The sequence below is a fragment of the Sminthopsis crassicaudata genome, chromosome 2 (genome assembly GCF_048593235.1).
Source record: "Sminthopsis crassicaudata isolate SCR6 chromosome 2, ASM4859323v1, whole genome shotgun sequence".
NCBI lineage: Eukaryota > Metazoa > Chordata > Mammalia > Dasyuromorphia > Dasyuridae > Sminthopsis > Sminthopsis crassicaudata.
The window spans coordinates 317,087,681-317,105,718 of record NC_133618.1 but is presented as its reverse complement, the minus strand read 5'-3'; the positions used below and the strand labels follow the sequence as shown (position 1 = coordinate 317,105,718).

At 35.1% G+C, this 18,038-nt stretch overlaps 1 protein-coding gene across 2 annotated transcripts in view; it reads left to right on the top strand.

Moving 5' to 3' along the window:
- Positions 1-18,038, top strand: part of RGS6 (regulator of G protein signaling 6) — a 657,670-nt gene that overhangs the window by 421,561 nt on the left and 218,071 nt on the right. For both annotated transcript variants that reach the window (XM_074290125.1, XM_074290124.1), the window contains exon 3: positions 15,747-15,846. In XM_074290125.1, the coding sequence (XP_074146226.1) occupies positions 15,747-15,846 (100 nt within the window). The remainder of the gene's footprint in view (positions 1-15,746; positions 15,847-18,038) is intronic.

Sequence of the window (18,038 nt, the reverse complement as noted above, 5' to 3'; positions counted from 1 at the left end):
CAAATTTATAAAAATGCCATTCCTCAATTGATAAATGGTCAAAGCATATGAACAGGAAGTTTTCAGACAAAGAAGTCAAAGCTACTTGTAGATATATGAAAAAAAAACAAACTCAAAATTACTATTGATTAGAGAAATGTAAATTAAAACAACTTTGAGATACAACCTCACATTTATCAAATTGACTAATGTGACCCAAAAAAATTAAAATGATGAATGTTGGAGGGCATGTGGGAAACTAGGACATTAACATACTATTGGTGGAGTTGTGACTTGATCTATTTTGGAGAACAATTTGGAAATGAACCCAAAGAACTATGAAACCCACACATAGTCTTTGATCCAGCTAGCTTTAAATCTCAGAGATATTTTAAAAAGGAAAAATGACCTTTCTTAATGATAATTTAAAGTTTTCTGTTTTAGTACAAAAAGAATCCATTTTACAAATATAAATTTGAGAAAGGTTAGATAGCAGATTTTAAAATTAATAATAGCTTTTTATTTTTCCTAATACTTGCAAAGATAGTTTTCAATATTCACGTTTGCCCAACCTTGTATTCCAATTTTTTTTTTCTCCCTCTCCCCTATAATGTCCTGACAAGCTCTCTGGAAGCCCTCAGGATCAGTCAGAGTCAGGATCAGTCAAAGTCCTTGTTCTTCAGGAGGAGAAGTGAAGGAGGTAGACAAGCTGCCACCAGCTTGCCAAAGATAAATACTAGACTCTGGAGTCTGGAGCCTCTGTTCAGCATGATGTGGTAGAGAGGCTCTGACCCTTTCCTTCAGCCCTCCAATCCTTGCCTCTGATTACTTTATCACAACACATTCAGCAAGTATCAATCCAGAGCAGAGCAATCACATCACCATATGTTTATAGAACCATTATCACATCCTAAGTGGGTAATTAGCCTTAAGTGCTCTGCTATCTTAGATTCAAATACACCTTTTCAGAGTTCAAGCCCTCTACATCTCCCCCACTAAACATGCAGTTCTTCTAAATGTATTTCTATAAACAAACAAAAAAAAAAAAAAAATCAGGTCAAAAAGAAGAAAAAAAAAAATGAGGACAAAAGGTGAAAACACTATGCTGTCTACATAGTATTCTCTCTGGATGTGGATTAGCTCTTTCTATCACAAATCTATTGGAATTGACTTGAATCACCTCTTTGTTGAAAAGAGCCAAGGCCATCACAGTTAATTGTCACATAATCCTCTTGTTGCTATTTACAAAGTCCTCTTGGTTCTACTCACTTCACTTAGCATAAGTTCATAAAAGTCTTTCCAGGCTCTTCAGAAATCAGCCTGCTCATCATTGATTATATAACAATAATATTCCATTACATTCCTATACTATAGTTTATTCAGCCATTCTCCAGTTGATAGGCATCCACTCAATTTCCAATTCCTTGCCATTACAAAAAGAATGATACATTTTTGAACATGGGGAGAAAGGATCTATTTATATGAAAATATTTGTAGCAGTTCTTTTCGTGATAGCTAAGAATTGGAAAAAGGGAATATCCATAATTTGAAGAATGGATAAACAAGCTGTGTTGAGTAATTGTGATTGAACATTACTGTGCTATAAGAAATGATGAGCAGGATTATTTCACAAAAATCTGAAAAAAAAACTTACATGAATTAATACAAAAGGAAGTAAGCAGAACCAAGAGAAAATTATACAGCGTGATAACAATATTTTACAATGAAAAATTACCAATTACTTAGCTGTTCTCAGCAATACAATGATCCAAGAACTCTTTAGGAATTTATGATGGAAAATGCTGTTTACTTCCAGAGAAAGAATTGGTATTGTCTGAATAGAGACTGAAACAAACTAATTTCTCTCTCTCCCTCCCACCTTCCCTCTCCCTACCTTCCATCTTTCTGTCTCTGTCTCTGACTGTCTCTCTCTCTGTGTCTGACTTTTTCTCTTTCTTTTTCATCTTCTTGTAAAAATGATTAATGTGAAAATGTTTTATGTGATTGCACACATGTAACATATCAGATTGCTTGCTGTCTCTAATGGAGTAAGAGAAAAAAAGGAAAAGAGGGAGGGATAGAATTTAGAATTGAAAACTTTAAATTAAAAAAATTAAAAATCCAAATACTTCCTTAAAATTTATAAGTATTTTTATTTTTGCAGCAATTTCACTATCTACTTTTCCTCTACCAATTTTATCTTTTCTCTTAAAAAAAGCCCAATCCTCCCTTAGAATAGTCAAGCAAAATAAAACCATACACTGGCAATGCCTCACCCCCCCAAAAAAAGTCTCTTTATGCACTTCTAGTCCTCTACATCTCTGAAAGGAAAGGTGGTAGGAATCATGCTTAGTCACTGGTCCTCTGGAATAGTAGTTGGTCATTCCTTTGGACAGAGTTTTCAAGTTTTTTAAAGTGGCTTTTCCTTACAAAGATGCCATCATTAAATCAATTGTTCTCTTAGGCCCACTCATTTCACTCTATAACCATTCTAACAAGTTTTCCCAAATTTCTCTCAATCCGTCCCTTTCATTTGCATTTATGTACCATAATTATTCACAGAAGTCATTGTTTGGCCTTCCTTCCCTGAAAAGGACCATGACATCAGGAAGGTAATGCTATGACGTAATGCAAGTGAATTGAATTTAAGTGAGAGAGCTTCAGGCAAGGTCACCACCCTCACTTTCTCCTTCAGAGCCATTTGATTCCAGGGGCCAGATAATAGATCAGAATGAATGGAAATGGCCCTGGATACAGAGGGAGACCTTGGCCTTTTTCTCCAATTGAATAGCACTTCCTTGATTTCCAGTTCTTCCCTATAAAAAATCCATCTTTATTTTCAGTCATCTTTCCCGAGAACACTTTAACCACTGATATTCACAGTTGACATCAGCCCATGCAGCATGGATGTCTGTATTTATCTATTTGACCTATTGGATCTCAAACTGAGATATGGCAATACCCACAGGATACTTGTTATGAGGAGAACCTAAAGCTCAGGCAACCTGTCCTTCAAATAGGAAGTCTCTTTTATGTTTCCTATTTGGACAAGAGCTAAAGGAAGCCATTAAATTGGGTTTTCCAACTTGAAATAGGGAATAGATTTCAGAGAAAAGGACAGATCCTGACACTTGGGGTTCAGATTCTCTATAAGGCAAGTGATTATATTCTTGGGTCTTAAAATAATAATAATTTATATGATTTAACATTGCTCCAAAAGACTGTCCAACAAAGTCAGGCATTCCTACCTCAGACAGAAAGGTAAATGGCCAACAGTAGCTTTGGCAGTTTGTATAGAAAAAAAAAATTTAAACCCCCCCAAAAAGATGCTCTGAACTTAATGGAGCACATATGGGACTGAATCAAGTTCAGTGAAGCCTGAACAATTTGGACTAAGAAATATGATTATCAATTTCCCATTCTGATTTCTGCCTACTGGGCCGATGACATATGTCCAAGAAGTCATTATCTAGTCTCTTACAGATACCAAAACAGAAGGAGTCCCTAATGAAATGTAGGAGCTGACATGAAAGTCATTAGCATACAGAAACAGACAACTGATTGCAAAGTCAAGATGAAAAGCTTCAGTAGAAAGGACTTTCATGCCCAAGGCACACACTGCCTTTCTCTGTTAAGTTGCTGCAGTAGAACTTTCTATCATCTCCATATGATTTTGCTAGCGTTTTCATCTTTTGCAGAAGAGATCTGGGAAGGGTAAGCCAATTAATTCATTTAATGATCCATCTAAGCAAACAAGGAAAATGCCATCTATTGTTTGTTTCTGTCAGGAGTGTAAATCAGTCCTCTGTAAGCAGAAATGGACAGACTTGATGTAGGATTAAAAAACAAACAAACAAAAAAAAAAAACAAATGAGTGTTCCCTTGAATTTGAGAAGATGCCTTTTCCTAATTCTCTGTGCAGTTTCTCCAAAATAAAAAGGGAACCTCCTGATTCAGGCCAATTCCAAGAGACTTGTGATAGAGAGAGCCATCTGCAACCAAAATAAGGACTGTGAATCACAAGACAGCATTTTCACCTTTTTTGTTATTGTTTATTTCCTTTTTTTCTTACTTCTTTTTTCATCTGATTTTTCTTGTGCAGAATGATAAATGTATGAAATACGTAGGAGAAAAATGTAGAGAAGTTTAACATATATTGGATTACTTGCTACCTAGGGAGAGAAAAGTTTGGAACACATGGTTTTGCAAGGGTAAATGTTGAAAAATATCTTTGCATACATTTTGAAAGTAAAAAGTTATTGTTTTTCAAAAAAGGGAAGCTCTTAAATGCCCTCATTCCCTCTTCTACTTGTACTTTTAGCAGTTTCATCTCTGAGCCTCAATATCTTTATATAACAAGGGGTAAGACTTAGACGACTTTTAATCTCCCTTCAAGCCCTGAAATTCTGTGCTTTAAAGAACTGTATGATTCAGGGTTTGAAAGGCTCTTAGGAGTAGGTATTTTAGTTCATCCTCTTATTTTACATTAAGATGAGAAAAATGTGAAGATTAATGACCTGCCCCTGGTCATACATCTAATGTCAAAGGCAAGATTCAAACCTAGGTTTTCCTGCATTGAAGCTGAACATGCCTCCCAAATAGGAGGCTGTTATTTAAGTTTATTATCCAAAGAATCCTACATCTCAAAACCCATTGATATAGGCTCACATGGGTTTCAAACTTTGAAGGGTCTCTCAATAGAAATATCTAAGGTTTATTTTCTCTTACCTACATGTCTCCTAGGGAACATATGTATTTAACTTATTCCCAGCTTTGCCCTAGGGGTATTCAATTTCCCATATAAACATCATGTTAACAACAAAGCAAGACCCATAAAATGAGTATATTGTATACCAAAAAGAAGAAAAAGAAGGAAGGAGGAAGAGGTGGAAAAGGAGGAGGAAGAGAAGGAGAAGGAGGAGAGAGAGGAGGAAGAGAGGGAGAGAATATCTCCTTGAGTTTGTACCTCCATAAAGGGAAAGGACTCAAATCTCTTAGAATTCGTTTTCCTTGCCCCAACAGCACCTGCAAAGAACAAGATGCAGGTTTGTTTCTCCAAGTTTTGGTTTTATGTCTCCTTCACTTTCAGTTTTAACATGTCCTTTTGTTTTGGGGCAGGGGAGTTCTTCTCCTTCTCCTTTGGTATTTTATTAGTACGTTTAACTCTGCCTCTCAGTTTGCTCGGCCTCTTTCTCCTCTGCCTCATTTTCCCTTTCTCCTCCACCTATCCCTTCCCTCCTCTTAGATATCTTCTTCATTTTCTTACCATTTCCCTTCCTATCATGCTCCCACCCTAGGTAACTCCAGTTGCTCCAGTCTCAGGATAGAATGCTCCTATGTGGCAATGTACTGCCTACTGCCATTCCCTCTGTCATTATTGCTTATCTGCTTCCCCTTGAGACAGCTAGATGTCATAGAAGATGAAGATCTAATTTCAAATTCAGCCTTAGATATTTCCCACCTGTGAGACCATAAGCAAGTTGCTTACTCTCTGAATACCTCAGCTTTTTCATCTGTAAAAAAGGGATAATAATTGTACTTAACCTCTAAAGTTTATTCTTGGTAGGATCAAATGAGGTAGTATTTGTAAAGCAATTAGCATAATGTCTGGCACATAGCAAATGCTTAATAAATTCTGGTTCCTTTTGCATCATAGGGTTGGGAAAGCCTAATAGTGTTTACAACAAAGTAGCCAGAACCAATCTGGCATTGTGATAGTCCAAGTATTTCCAAATCTTTTTGTTTTATGTAAACTAATCATCCTTTCTGCTTAGCATGATGCCTAAAGGCATCTCTGATGACCTGACCATGTCCCATCTCAACCAAAGATTCCCAGGCATCAGTCCTATATGAGTCAGGACTATCAAATTCCATTCCCTCTTTCCTCACTTTAGGGTGTAGGTAGTGTGCCCTCCACATGATCAGTGCTTATTTCCATATTTTTAAGGCTATACAAAATTGCCTTTGTGACAACAGACCATGCTAATTACCCTAAAGATCAAAGGCCTCAAAAAAGCACTAGAAATATCAAAGGGGAGAGGCAAAACTTGTTCCCTTCTAGGAACTTCCAAAGGCTCATGGTCCTCATACTCATTGTAAAGGTGGACAAGTTGACCCTCAGATAGAGTAAGCTAGTCATTATTGGAGCCAGATCTCAAATGTAATGTTTCTTCCACTGTACCACCGTTTCTTGTCCTGTGTTTAAGATTTAATCTGGAATATATCTTCTCATCTCACAACTCCTTTTAATGAACTCTGTTTCTCCTTTAAAAACACATCACCTGTAGGCATGGCTCTCTTCAATTAATGAGATGATTCAAATCAGTTCCAATTGTTCAGTGATGAAGAGAGCCATCTACATTGAGAGAGGATTGTGGGAAATGAAGGTAGACCACAACATAACATTTTCATTTTGTTGTTGTTGTTGCTTGCTTGCATTTTGTTTTGCTTCTTTTTTTTTCTTGTGCGGCACGATGATTGTATAAATATATGTGCATATATTGCATTTAACATATACTTCTACCATGTTTAACATATATTGGATTACTTGTGATCTAGGGGAGGTTATGGGGGGTGGGGGGAGAAATTGGAACACAGTGTTTTGCAGGGGATAATGTTGAAGAATTGTCCATGCATATGTTTTGAAAAACAAAAAGCTTTAATTAAAAAAAACAAAAACAAAAACATCCCCAGCATGCACAAAAATGATTTCTTAGTGGACAGGTTTTGTGCTTGTAACATTGTCTTATTGATAAAGGAGGGTCACCATTAGGCCAGTAAAGTTTTTTTGTGGTCTTCTGAGAAAAACCAACACACTTTGAGCACTACATGTCTCTATTTGTCCAATCAGTATCAGCTGAAGTATCGACCACCAAAAAGAGATTTCCCTGTACCGCTTAATGCTTAAATGCCAGATAAAAGCCACTTGTTTATTGATCTGCATGGAAAATTTTAGGCCCTAAAGATCCATTCAACGGCTTACAGCTTTCTTTATTAAAGAAATGGAATTGATTCTGCTCATATTCAAGAACAAGAGTTGGCACAGAAATAAGATGGAATTTATAGACTCAACTGCTAGGAACAATTTTGTTCAACAGGGATGGTCAATTTATCAGAGCAAAATGAGACCTGAAGAAAATCTGTGCAAAGATCCAAGCTAATTAGAAAAGCCAAGGTATTATAATAATATACAATACCTACTTCTGATGGAACAAAGATGGATTGAGACAAAATGAAACCAACAGTGTGGCACCAGGGCAAAAGGTGACTTTTTTTTTGCAAAAATATCAACTATATTGATCAGATAAGGCCTATGAATATTGATAATCCAGTCATTAAGAAAATGAGAAAATATCCCATATTTCTAAAAAAGGAAAGAAAAGTGGATGCTAAAAACTTTGTCTTGATAAGCTTAATATAGATCTCCATAAAAATTATGAAATGGATTATTGAATAGGTGTTTTATAAGCATAAGAGCCATTTCTAAGCATATTTTAAAAAATAAGCTTGTAGATGTTATAAACTTTAGAGATGAAAAAAAACTCCACTATAATTCCTCACTTGATCTCTCCTCAGTTTCCATGGGTTCAATGATCATCTTTATGCTGATGAGTCCCACATCTATATATACAGGCCTAGTCTGTCCTGAATATCTGTCTCCAATCACCAAACATCTAGTCTCTCTCTACTCCATTTCATCCTCCACAGAAGTAATATATTGATTTTACTCAATAAACTTTCATGGCCCCCTGTCACCTATGAGCAAATGTAAATCCCTCTGTCATTTAAAACTCTTCACAACCTGATCTCTTTCTATCGTTTTTGTGTCTTGCCTTATTTACCTTCATATACTCTATGATACAGCCATATCCCATAGGTACCTCAAACTCAACATTTTCAAAACAAAACTCATTACATTCCCCTCCAACCTAAGCCTTTTCTGAACTTCCTTATTATTGCTTCCTTATTAATCCTTATTATTATTATAAGATTGCAACTATCTTTCTAGTCATTCAGGTTCTTAAAATTAGTATCATTTTTAATATTAGCTTTTTATTTTCAATATATATATACAAAGATAGTTTTCAATATTCACCCTTGTAAAACCTAGTGTTCCAAATTTTTCTCCCTCCATTCCCCCTATCCCCTCCACTAGACAGCAAGTAATCCAATATATGTTAAATATGTGCATTTATTCTAAACATATTTCCATATATATCATGCTGCACAAGATAAATCATATCATAAAAGAAAAATTAGGAAAATAAGCAAGCAAACAACAGCAAAAAAGGGGAAAATACTATCTTGTGGTCCACATTCAGTCCCCATAGTCCTCTTTCTGGATGCAGATGGCCCCTTCCATCACAAGTCTATTGATAATTGGAATTATCACCTCATTGTTGAAAAGAGCCATCACATAATCTTGTTGCTGTGCACAATGTTCTCTTGGTTCTATGCACTTTACTTAACATCAGTTCATGTAAGAGTATCTAAAGTCTAAATGCTCACGCTGAAAATTTAACAATTAACTCTTATGAGCCAATTTGCTAAATCTAGGAAACCCTGTTTCTATCTTTTTGATATAATAATAAATGATATAATAAAGACCGGAGAAGACCAGACCTTTCTGAACTCATTCTGCTGATTGTTTCTTATAGAACATTCCATAGTATTCTTATACCATAACTTATTCAGCCATTCTCCAACTGATGGACATTCACTCAGTTTCCTGTTCCTTGCCATTAGTATTACTCTTTATTCTTCTTTCTGGGCAGCTGGGTGAATAGAGCACCAATCAGCCTGGTAGTCAGGAACACTGAGTTCAAATACAGCATCTGAGACTTACTGAATAGTCCTAAGCCACTTAACCCTGATTGCCGCCAATAAATAAATAGATAAATAGATAAAAGTTAACTCCTCTCTCTTACTCACCTCACATATCAAATCATCACCTTACATATCAAATCAGTTGCCAAATCTTATAATTTCTTTCAACATGACATATATCACATTTTCCCTTCTCTCCATTTATACAGCTATTATCCTCACTTGGGCATTCATCACTTCTTACATGGCTTATTTACAGTAGTTTTTAAGTGGATTCCCTACCTCTGGTCTCTCTCTACTACATTTCATCCTCCACAGAAATAGCAGGTTGATTTTACTCATTAAACTTCCATGGCTCCCTATCACCTAAGAGCAAATATAAATCCCTCTATCATTTAAAATTCTTCACAACCTGAATTCTTTTTATCTTTTTTGGTCTTTTAAATGCCTTATTCACCTTTGTATACTCTGTGATACAGCCATCTTTTCTGACTTGCTTTTGGCTCATACATAATGCTTCACTGCATATTCCCATGCTTTTATCTAGGCTTCTAAATCCCAAAAATCTTGGGAATAGCCACGTCCCCTAAATCACCGGATCTGCTTCTAGGCCAAACTTCATTGAGGGGGAGACATCATTGTGGGAATTGTGACCTCATTTGGAAGTTTTCTTGGCAGAGATATGGTATGATTTGCCATTTCCTCATCTAGTTCATTTTAAAGATGAGAAAACTGAGACAAATAGGATTAAGTGACCTGCCCAAAGTCACACAGTAAGTGTCTAAGGACAGATTTGCACTCAGGAAGACTCATCTTTCTGACTGCAAGTCCAATTCTTTATACACTTAAGATTTAACAATTACTTAATATATTGAATATATTTGATATATTTAATGTTTTAGTATATACTCAATCATACCTATTTAATAACCAATATAGATGCTACAAATTTGTAAAAACAATATTTTAGCTGCCCCTAACCTATATGCAGTAGGCTTCTAATAAATGTTTTCTGAATAATTTAAAAAATTTTTAAAATACATTTAAATGTAAACTATTATTATAGTGATACATGTTTCATTATAAATTAAAGATTAGCAACAAAGACTACCTTTTCTTATGAGTTTTTATAGTGGTTGAAGAGTGATGTCTAATCTTACTAAATAATAAATTAATATGGAAAAGGAACTTCTTTCTGCTTAGAAAATAAACAATAAATGCTTCTGTTTTTCAAGGCTTATCATAGGAGCTAGATTGTTCAGCAGACTGGAAATGAATTATGGAAACTCTCTCAACTAAATCCATCCTTTAAATCCTTTCCATATCAGCACAGACTAGAAGTGATTTCCATCAAAGACTGACTTAATGGCCTGAGTGATGGGTTTCTTTTCATTCCTTTAGTTGTTACTGAATTTCCATCTAGATCACTTGAGCTATAAATATAAATTTTTATTCTAGTCTCCAAAATTTCACTGGTCCCAAAACATGCATCATTTTCAAAATCGTTATGCTGCTTTCCTCTTACTAACTGATCTCAACATCAGCAAGTGATTCCTCTCTACAAATAGGCACAGCAATAATAGATGTGAGGGTTACAAAGAGAAGGGATATAGGCATTAATAATAATTAATAATAAGCAATAATGTCTGTTATATGCCAACCACTATGCCAAGCACTTCACACAAATATGACCAATGGCCAGTTTGTATATATTGTGACAGCAGAGAAAGATTTATACTCTATGAACTATTCCAAGTTCGGCAATACATTGTAAATGGCTGCTTCCAGAAGCTAAATGATTAAACTTCAAAACTTAGTCAAACACTTTAGAAGAACAAACTTTCCCATCAGTACTCCCTGAGAAAGGGCAATTTCATAAAAAGGAACAACTCTTTTCTAATCATGGCAAAGATGTAGTTTATCACCCCAGGAAAAAATCAGAACATAATTGAAGCATGACCTCAGGTCAATACAATCTCTTTACAGATTTTTAAGGCACACATCAGTTGCCCAATTTATACTATAATCCAGAACAAAGACAAATACTTCTTCTATAGCTTTGTTGATATGTTAAATTATAATCTTATTAAGATGGCAACAGTTTAACATATCAATATCAATATTCACAAAAATAGAAATTGAGGGCATGTCTATCAATTAGGAAACAGCTGAACAAGTTATATTATATGAATATAATGGAATACTATTTTGCTATAAGAAATGATGAATAGGCAGACTTCAGAAAAAACCTGGAAAAACTTAACATGAACTGATGCAAAATAAAGTGAATAGAACCAGGAAAACATTGTATGATAATCACCTAATAATGACAGGTATTCTTAGCAATACATTTATCACAGTTAATTTCAAAAGACTCATGGGAAGAAATGCTTTCCACCTCTAGAGAAAAAACTAATGAAATCTGAATGCAGATTTTTGTTTTCTTTATTTTTTTTCATATTTTTCCCCTTATGGTTTGTTTCGTCTTTTACAATATGATGAATCTAGAAGTATGTTATATGATTGTACATATGTATAACCTATATTAAATTTCTTGCCCTCTTAGGGAGGGACAAGGAAAGGGAGGAAGTAAGAAAATTTGAAACTCAAAGATGTATAAAAATGAATGTTAAAATTTAAAAGGTATTGACTCCATCCAAAGGTATACTCGTAAGTATCTAACAATTGGCTCTCTAAAGGAAAAATGTTCATGCAACAAATGTTTTAAGTTTAAACCACATCATTAATATTTTCCCCATCATTTTCTTAAATCCAGATAATCAATAAAATAACAAATCAAGTGGTGGCCAGTATCTAAATGCTTACACTGAAAATTTAGCAATTAACTCTTATGAGCCAGTTTTCTAAATCTAGGAAACCCTGTTTCTATCCTTTTGTCACAATGATATAATAAAGATCAGAGAAAAGCATTTATAAAGTATTTTGAGAACTAAAACAAATATTGTGTATGGATAAATTCTTATTTTCTTCTTTACCTACCTCATTGATTGTTGGAAAGAACAAATTAAATGATTTGTAAAGGTGCTTTAAAAATGGCAAAAATATTTAATGGTTTAGCTAATTTAAACAAGTTATTGGCATTTTCTTCTTACATGACAGAACCTGGTTTGCCTTTGGAAAGGCTTTGTCTGCTATGTAGTATTTTTTGCCACTTTGAAAGCTGTCCCAACAGTTCAGATTGCCTGAGCCAATGTAATGATCCTATTCTGTTCACTGTGGATATTTCTTGTTTACCATACCACTTAAGGAATATGTTGTTCAATCATATCTGACTCTTACTAACCTAAATTGTGATTTTCTTAGTGAAGATACTGGATTGGTTTACTATTTCCTATTCCAGCTCATTTTTACAGATAAGGAAACTGGGGCAAACAGGGATAAATGACCTGCCCACGTTCACACAGCTAGTGTGTTTCTGAAGCCTCATTTGAACTCAGGTCTTCCTTACACCAGACCTTGCATTCTATCCACTGACCAATCTAGCTGCCCCAGAATGGGAGTGTAATTTCCCTGCTTAATTATTTCTCATTCTGCATCCTCCCCTTTTCTTCAGTCTATTACTGATTCTTACTGTGATTTTAGACAACTGATTTTTATATCTCTGATTCTCAGTATCTCCATGAACAAAATGCTGGGGTTGAACTCTTAGTTACCTGCTAAGTTCCTCCCAACTCTAAAATTCTTTCACTGTATCTGAAAACAGGACACAGAGTCCATTCTAATGTTTTAACATTTCATGGTTAGGAGAAAGAGGAGTGATACTTCAGAGTTCCTCTCCTTTCCTCTTCTGCTGACAACCCTCCCCCAAAAGGCAGGTTCACAGCTATCTTAGTGGATCAGATATAAACTTCATCTTTCCCACATCAGAAATTAGCCTCTACCAATTCAACATTTAGTGATTCAAATTCAGTATGGAATTTGTAGCCTAGCCAAAGGATAACCTCTGCATATTAAAATTTGGTGAGATCACCTGAAAAGACTTACTTGAACTGATGCTGATACTGAATGAAGCAAGCAAAGCCAAGAAAACACTGTACACAGTAACAAGATCACATGATTATCAGCTGTAATGGACTTGTCTCTTCTTAGCAACACAGATTCAAGACAATTTCAACAGACATCACATCCAGAGAGACAGCTATTGAGACTGAATGTGTTTTAAAGCATAGTATTTCCACTTTTTTGTTTGTTGGCTGTTTCTTTCTTATGTTTTCTCCCTTTTGAGCTAATTTTTTTTACATAACATGACAAATATGGAAATATGTTTATAATAAAATTTAGTGAAATCTTGCTTCCCCTTCCTTATATACCAATGTCCTCTTCCTAGAGAGTGCTTCTCTCTATTGTATAGAACTACTCATTATCTAATGGCTCATGCTGGCTTAGTCTCCGAGAAATGTCCCCAGCTTTGAACCTTATTTCTGTTCTGTTATTCATCCTAAGTCATGGTAGATCATCCTTACCGCACTCTTCAGGACTCAGATATTATCTTTATCTTACTTTTCCCATTATGTTCTTTTTGTGTTTTACCCTCCTAATTCCATCTCTGTTATCTGAATGTTAGTTAATAAGCATTTACTGGCAGCATCTATAACTAGATGCTAATGCACAATGATTAAGTGTTGGGCCTGGAGTCCGGAAAACATCTTTGAGAGTTCAATTCTGAATTCACTACCACTACATATGTCTTGGATTGGCTAAGAAGACAGGAAAAAATAATGATGAATGTTGAAGGGGATGTGGGAAAACTGGGACATTGATACATTGTTGGTGGAGTTGTGAACAGATCCAACCATTCTGGAGAGCAATTTGGAACTATGCTCAAAAAGTTATCAAACTGTGCATACCCTTTGATCCAGTAATGTTTCTACTGGGATTATATCCCAAAGAGATCTTAAAGGAGGGAAAGGGACCTGTATGTGCAAGAATGTTTGTGGCAGTCCTTTTTGTAGTGGCCAGAAACTGGAAATTGAGGGGATGCCCATCAGTTGAAGAATGGCTGGGTAAATTGTGGTATATAAATGTTATGGAATACTATTGATTTATATTAAAAAAATCAGCGAGATGATTTCAGAAAAGCTTGGAGAGACTTACATGAACTGATGCTAAGTGAAGTGAGTAGAACCAAGAGAATATTGTACACAGCAACAACAAGATTATGTGATGATCACTTCTGATGGATGTGGCTCTTTTCTACAGCAAGGTGATTCAGGTCAATTCCAATAGTCTTGTGATGGAAAGAGCCATCTGCACCCAGAGAGGACTGTGAGGACTAAATATGAATCACAATGTAGTATTTTCACTTCTTGTTGTTTGCTTGTGTTTTTTTTTCTTTCTCATTTTTTTCCTTTTTGATCTGATTTTTCTTGTGAAACATGATAATTATAGAAATATGTATAGAAGAATTGTACATGTTTAACATATATTGGATCACTTGCCATTTAGGGGAGAGGGGAGAGGAGGAGGGGAAGGGAGTGAAAAAAATTGGAACACAAGATTTTGCAAGGCTGAATGCTGAAAACTGTCTCTCCATATATTTTGAAAATAAAAAGCTTTAATAAAACAGTCAATTATTACCTCAAACATGTATTAGTTGTGTGACCTTGGGCAAGTCACTTAGCACTGTTTGCCTCAGTTTCCTCATGTATAAAATGAGCTAGAGTAGGAAAGGGCAAACCACTCCAGCTTCTTTGCCAAGAAAACCTCAAATAGGGTCATAAAGAATTAGACTCAACTGAAATGGCAATACAACAATAAGCATTACTAAGTATTAGTCACTATGGTAAATACTGGGGATACAGGGAGGGTTCTATTTTCATGGAGCTCACAATCTAATGGGAAAGACAGCAAGCAAGCAAATAGGTACCAACAAGCTGTATACAGGAAGATATAATCAGCAGAGGGAATACACTAGAATAAAAAAGGATCAAGAAAGACTTTCTGTAGAAGGTAGGAATTTCAATTTAATTGGAATTTGAAGCCAGAGGAATCATGACTGAGAGATGAGGAGTGTTCGAGGTATGAGGGACATCCACAGGAAAGGATCCCAGAATTTCAGTGTTGTTCTTGAAATGGGCGGGAGGCCAATATCACTAGAACAAAGAGTGTGTTGGCAGATAGATGTAAAAAAAAAACTAGAAAAAGTTGGAATGGGCTATGAAAGACTTTGGTTGCCAAAAGGGGGTTTATTTTGTTTTAGAAGTGATGGAGAGCCATTAGATTTTATTGACTAGGTGGGATAAGAAGTCAGACCTGGAATATAACTGTGGCTTCCATGGTCCCAGAAATGTGCATACTATATTATCACCAAGTTTTTGACAAGATATCCTATTATGTTTTATAATTTAGTACCTTTAGTTAGCACATATTTAATCTTTATCAGATTGTTTGTTGTCTTGAGGAGGAGGAAGGTGAGAAAGGGAGGGAGAAAAACTGCAAAACACAAAGTTTTGCAAAAATGAATGCTGAAAACTATCTTTATATGCACTTGAAAAACTAAAATACTATTGAGAAAAAATTTAAAGGCAGGAAAAAAAATTTAGTGCTTTTAAGTAGACATTCATATTGTAATACAAATAACTCCAATTTGGGAAAGAAGAACCACTTCATTACACAATATATCTTCCGTCACATATATCCACAAATATGCCAATCACTTTTGTAATTCTCCATTTATTTATACAGGCATTTGCATTTAATTTTCTCATGGGGCTATATCTCTTTCCTTTTTGTTCCTAGCACAATGATGTACATGTAAAAGACTCTCAATAAATATTTGTTAGTTGATTAAGTGAATGGAAACTTTGGGATGTATCTAAAATTGCCGTCCAAATTCATATATTTATTCTTATGTGGGTACAATATGGCTCTGAATTTGTATAGACCAAGAAATTAAAACTCTTCTTATTGTTCCTTTACAGATTGAAGATATCATTACAAAGATGCAAGATGATAAGACAGGTGGGGTACCCATCAGGACAGTAAAGAGTTTTCTGTCCAAAATACCCAGTGTTGTCACAGGTAAGTAGGAATCATCCTAAAATACTCATGACCTACAGAATAGGGTAGCAACTGGAAACTAATATAGAAAAAACTGAGGAAGGAGGATTGAAGAGAGGAGAATTTTTAAAAGTTAAAGCTATTCTGACAATGTGATCTTTACTTAAAAATGTGACCAAGTCCTGAAATTATCATTACATTTTTTTATGGTAAAGAGTAAGAAGGCTTATCTATGTATTGTGTGTATATGTATATATAAATATGTGTTTATATATGTATATATATATATATATATATATATGAAGCCAGTATAACCAGACCATCTATTTATCCATCTAAATACATTTATGAAACTAGTTTAACCTAGTCTACCCTTTCTTCCTTCCATCCTTCTTTCCTTCCTTTTTTCTTTCTTCCATCCTTTCTTCCCTCATTCCTTCCTTCATTTCTATTTCATTCCTTTCTATTTCCTTCCTTCTTCCTTCTTTTTTCTTTTTTCTTTCTTCCCTTCCTTTCTTTCCTTACTTTTCTTTTCTTTTTTTCTTTCTACATATAATATATGTGTATGTGTATGAATTTCATATCTCTATTGGGCTATAACTACTTACCCTATTTTGGATAATTATGACTTTGAATTGTGCAAATTTGAATACATGAGACCATTTCATGAGACTCATTATTTACACTAAACAGGATCTTGCTGTTTGTCTAAACCCATGTGGAGAAACCCAACCATCTATAAACCAGTCTTCTCATCAGGATATTGGCAAAGTGAGAGCTACACAAGTATAGAAACATTCCTTCCTAAGGGTGTTTTTAAAAATTAATTTTTAAAACTTTAATGAATATCAGAAACAAACTAATAAATTCTTAATATTCAAATTCCATATATTTTCATTTCACTTTCATTTTAACATAATAAAAATATTTCATATATCTTTGCATTCCTTAACATCAAAATTGTCTTTGTAGCTGTGCAGCTCTTACCAGTTTTTACATGTGGACCTTAATGAATAGATGACAAAATATATACTTAAAAATGTAATTAGGAGGTAGTCCTCTAGCAATGATAAATAATAACTTGGAACTTTTCTTTTTTAGTTGTATGACATTGTTTGGTATATCTTTCCTTTAGACAAATACTAGAAAGTCAGCTGTTCCTAATTGAGGGAAAAAATGATTTTTCTCAGTTTACAGGAAAACATAGTGCTTTCTTTCTCCCCTAGGATTTCTGAACTCGCCAAATGATTCACAATTCTCAGCAACTCAGCTGCCATACATTTTCATTTGCATTCACAAGGTCCCAGGAGTATATCTATAGTCCTGCACTCTGTTCCCAATTGTGGTCATAAAACCACTGACCTGTTTCTTTGTTTTTTTAAACAATGCCAAGGAATATTCAGGTAGTTAGGTAAAGCAGTGGATAGAATACTGGATCCAGAGTACAAATATGACCTCAGACACTTACTGGCTGTGTGAACCTGGGGGAATCACTTAATTCTGTTTGCCTCAGGTTCTTCATCTATAAAATGAGCTGGAGAAGGAAATAGCAAATCTAGTATCTTTGTCAAGAAAACCCCAAATGGGGTCATGAAGAATCAGACATAACTAATTAATTAAAATAACAACAATAAGGAATATTTGCACCATTTAAGTTTTCTGTCCTTAGGTATCATGCTAGTAGCTTGCCCAGTGACTTTAGTAGGTAAGGGATTGTACCTGATGGATTTTGCCATTAAAATTGACTTGAAGGGGAAGGAGTAGTTTCACTGGTAAATTTAGGGTTGTTCATCCTTCACTTTCAAAGAAGACCAGTGACATCATGGGTGTTAAGTGAGGCAGAGTTGCACAAAGTCAACAGCCTCACTATCTTTTCCTGAGTCATTGAAGTTCAGTGGCTGGACAAAAGACAGGATAACTGGTAGTGGATGATCTTGGCATTGACATTAACATAGAAGACTTCATCCTGAAAAGCTGAATGGAGCTAAATAGGAGATATATGGAACCAGCGGAAGCCCCTTGAAGAGAATAAGGGAACCCACTCTCCACAACAGTCCCTCTGGAATTAAATGTGTAAATATAAAGATGGCAATTTAAAAAGTTAATGAGAAGATGGAAGGAAAGAAGGAAAAGGAGAGAAACTATGAAGGGAGGGAAAGAGAAAGGTAGAGGGAGGAGAGGGAAAAGGGGAAGAGAGAGAGAATGTGCAACAG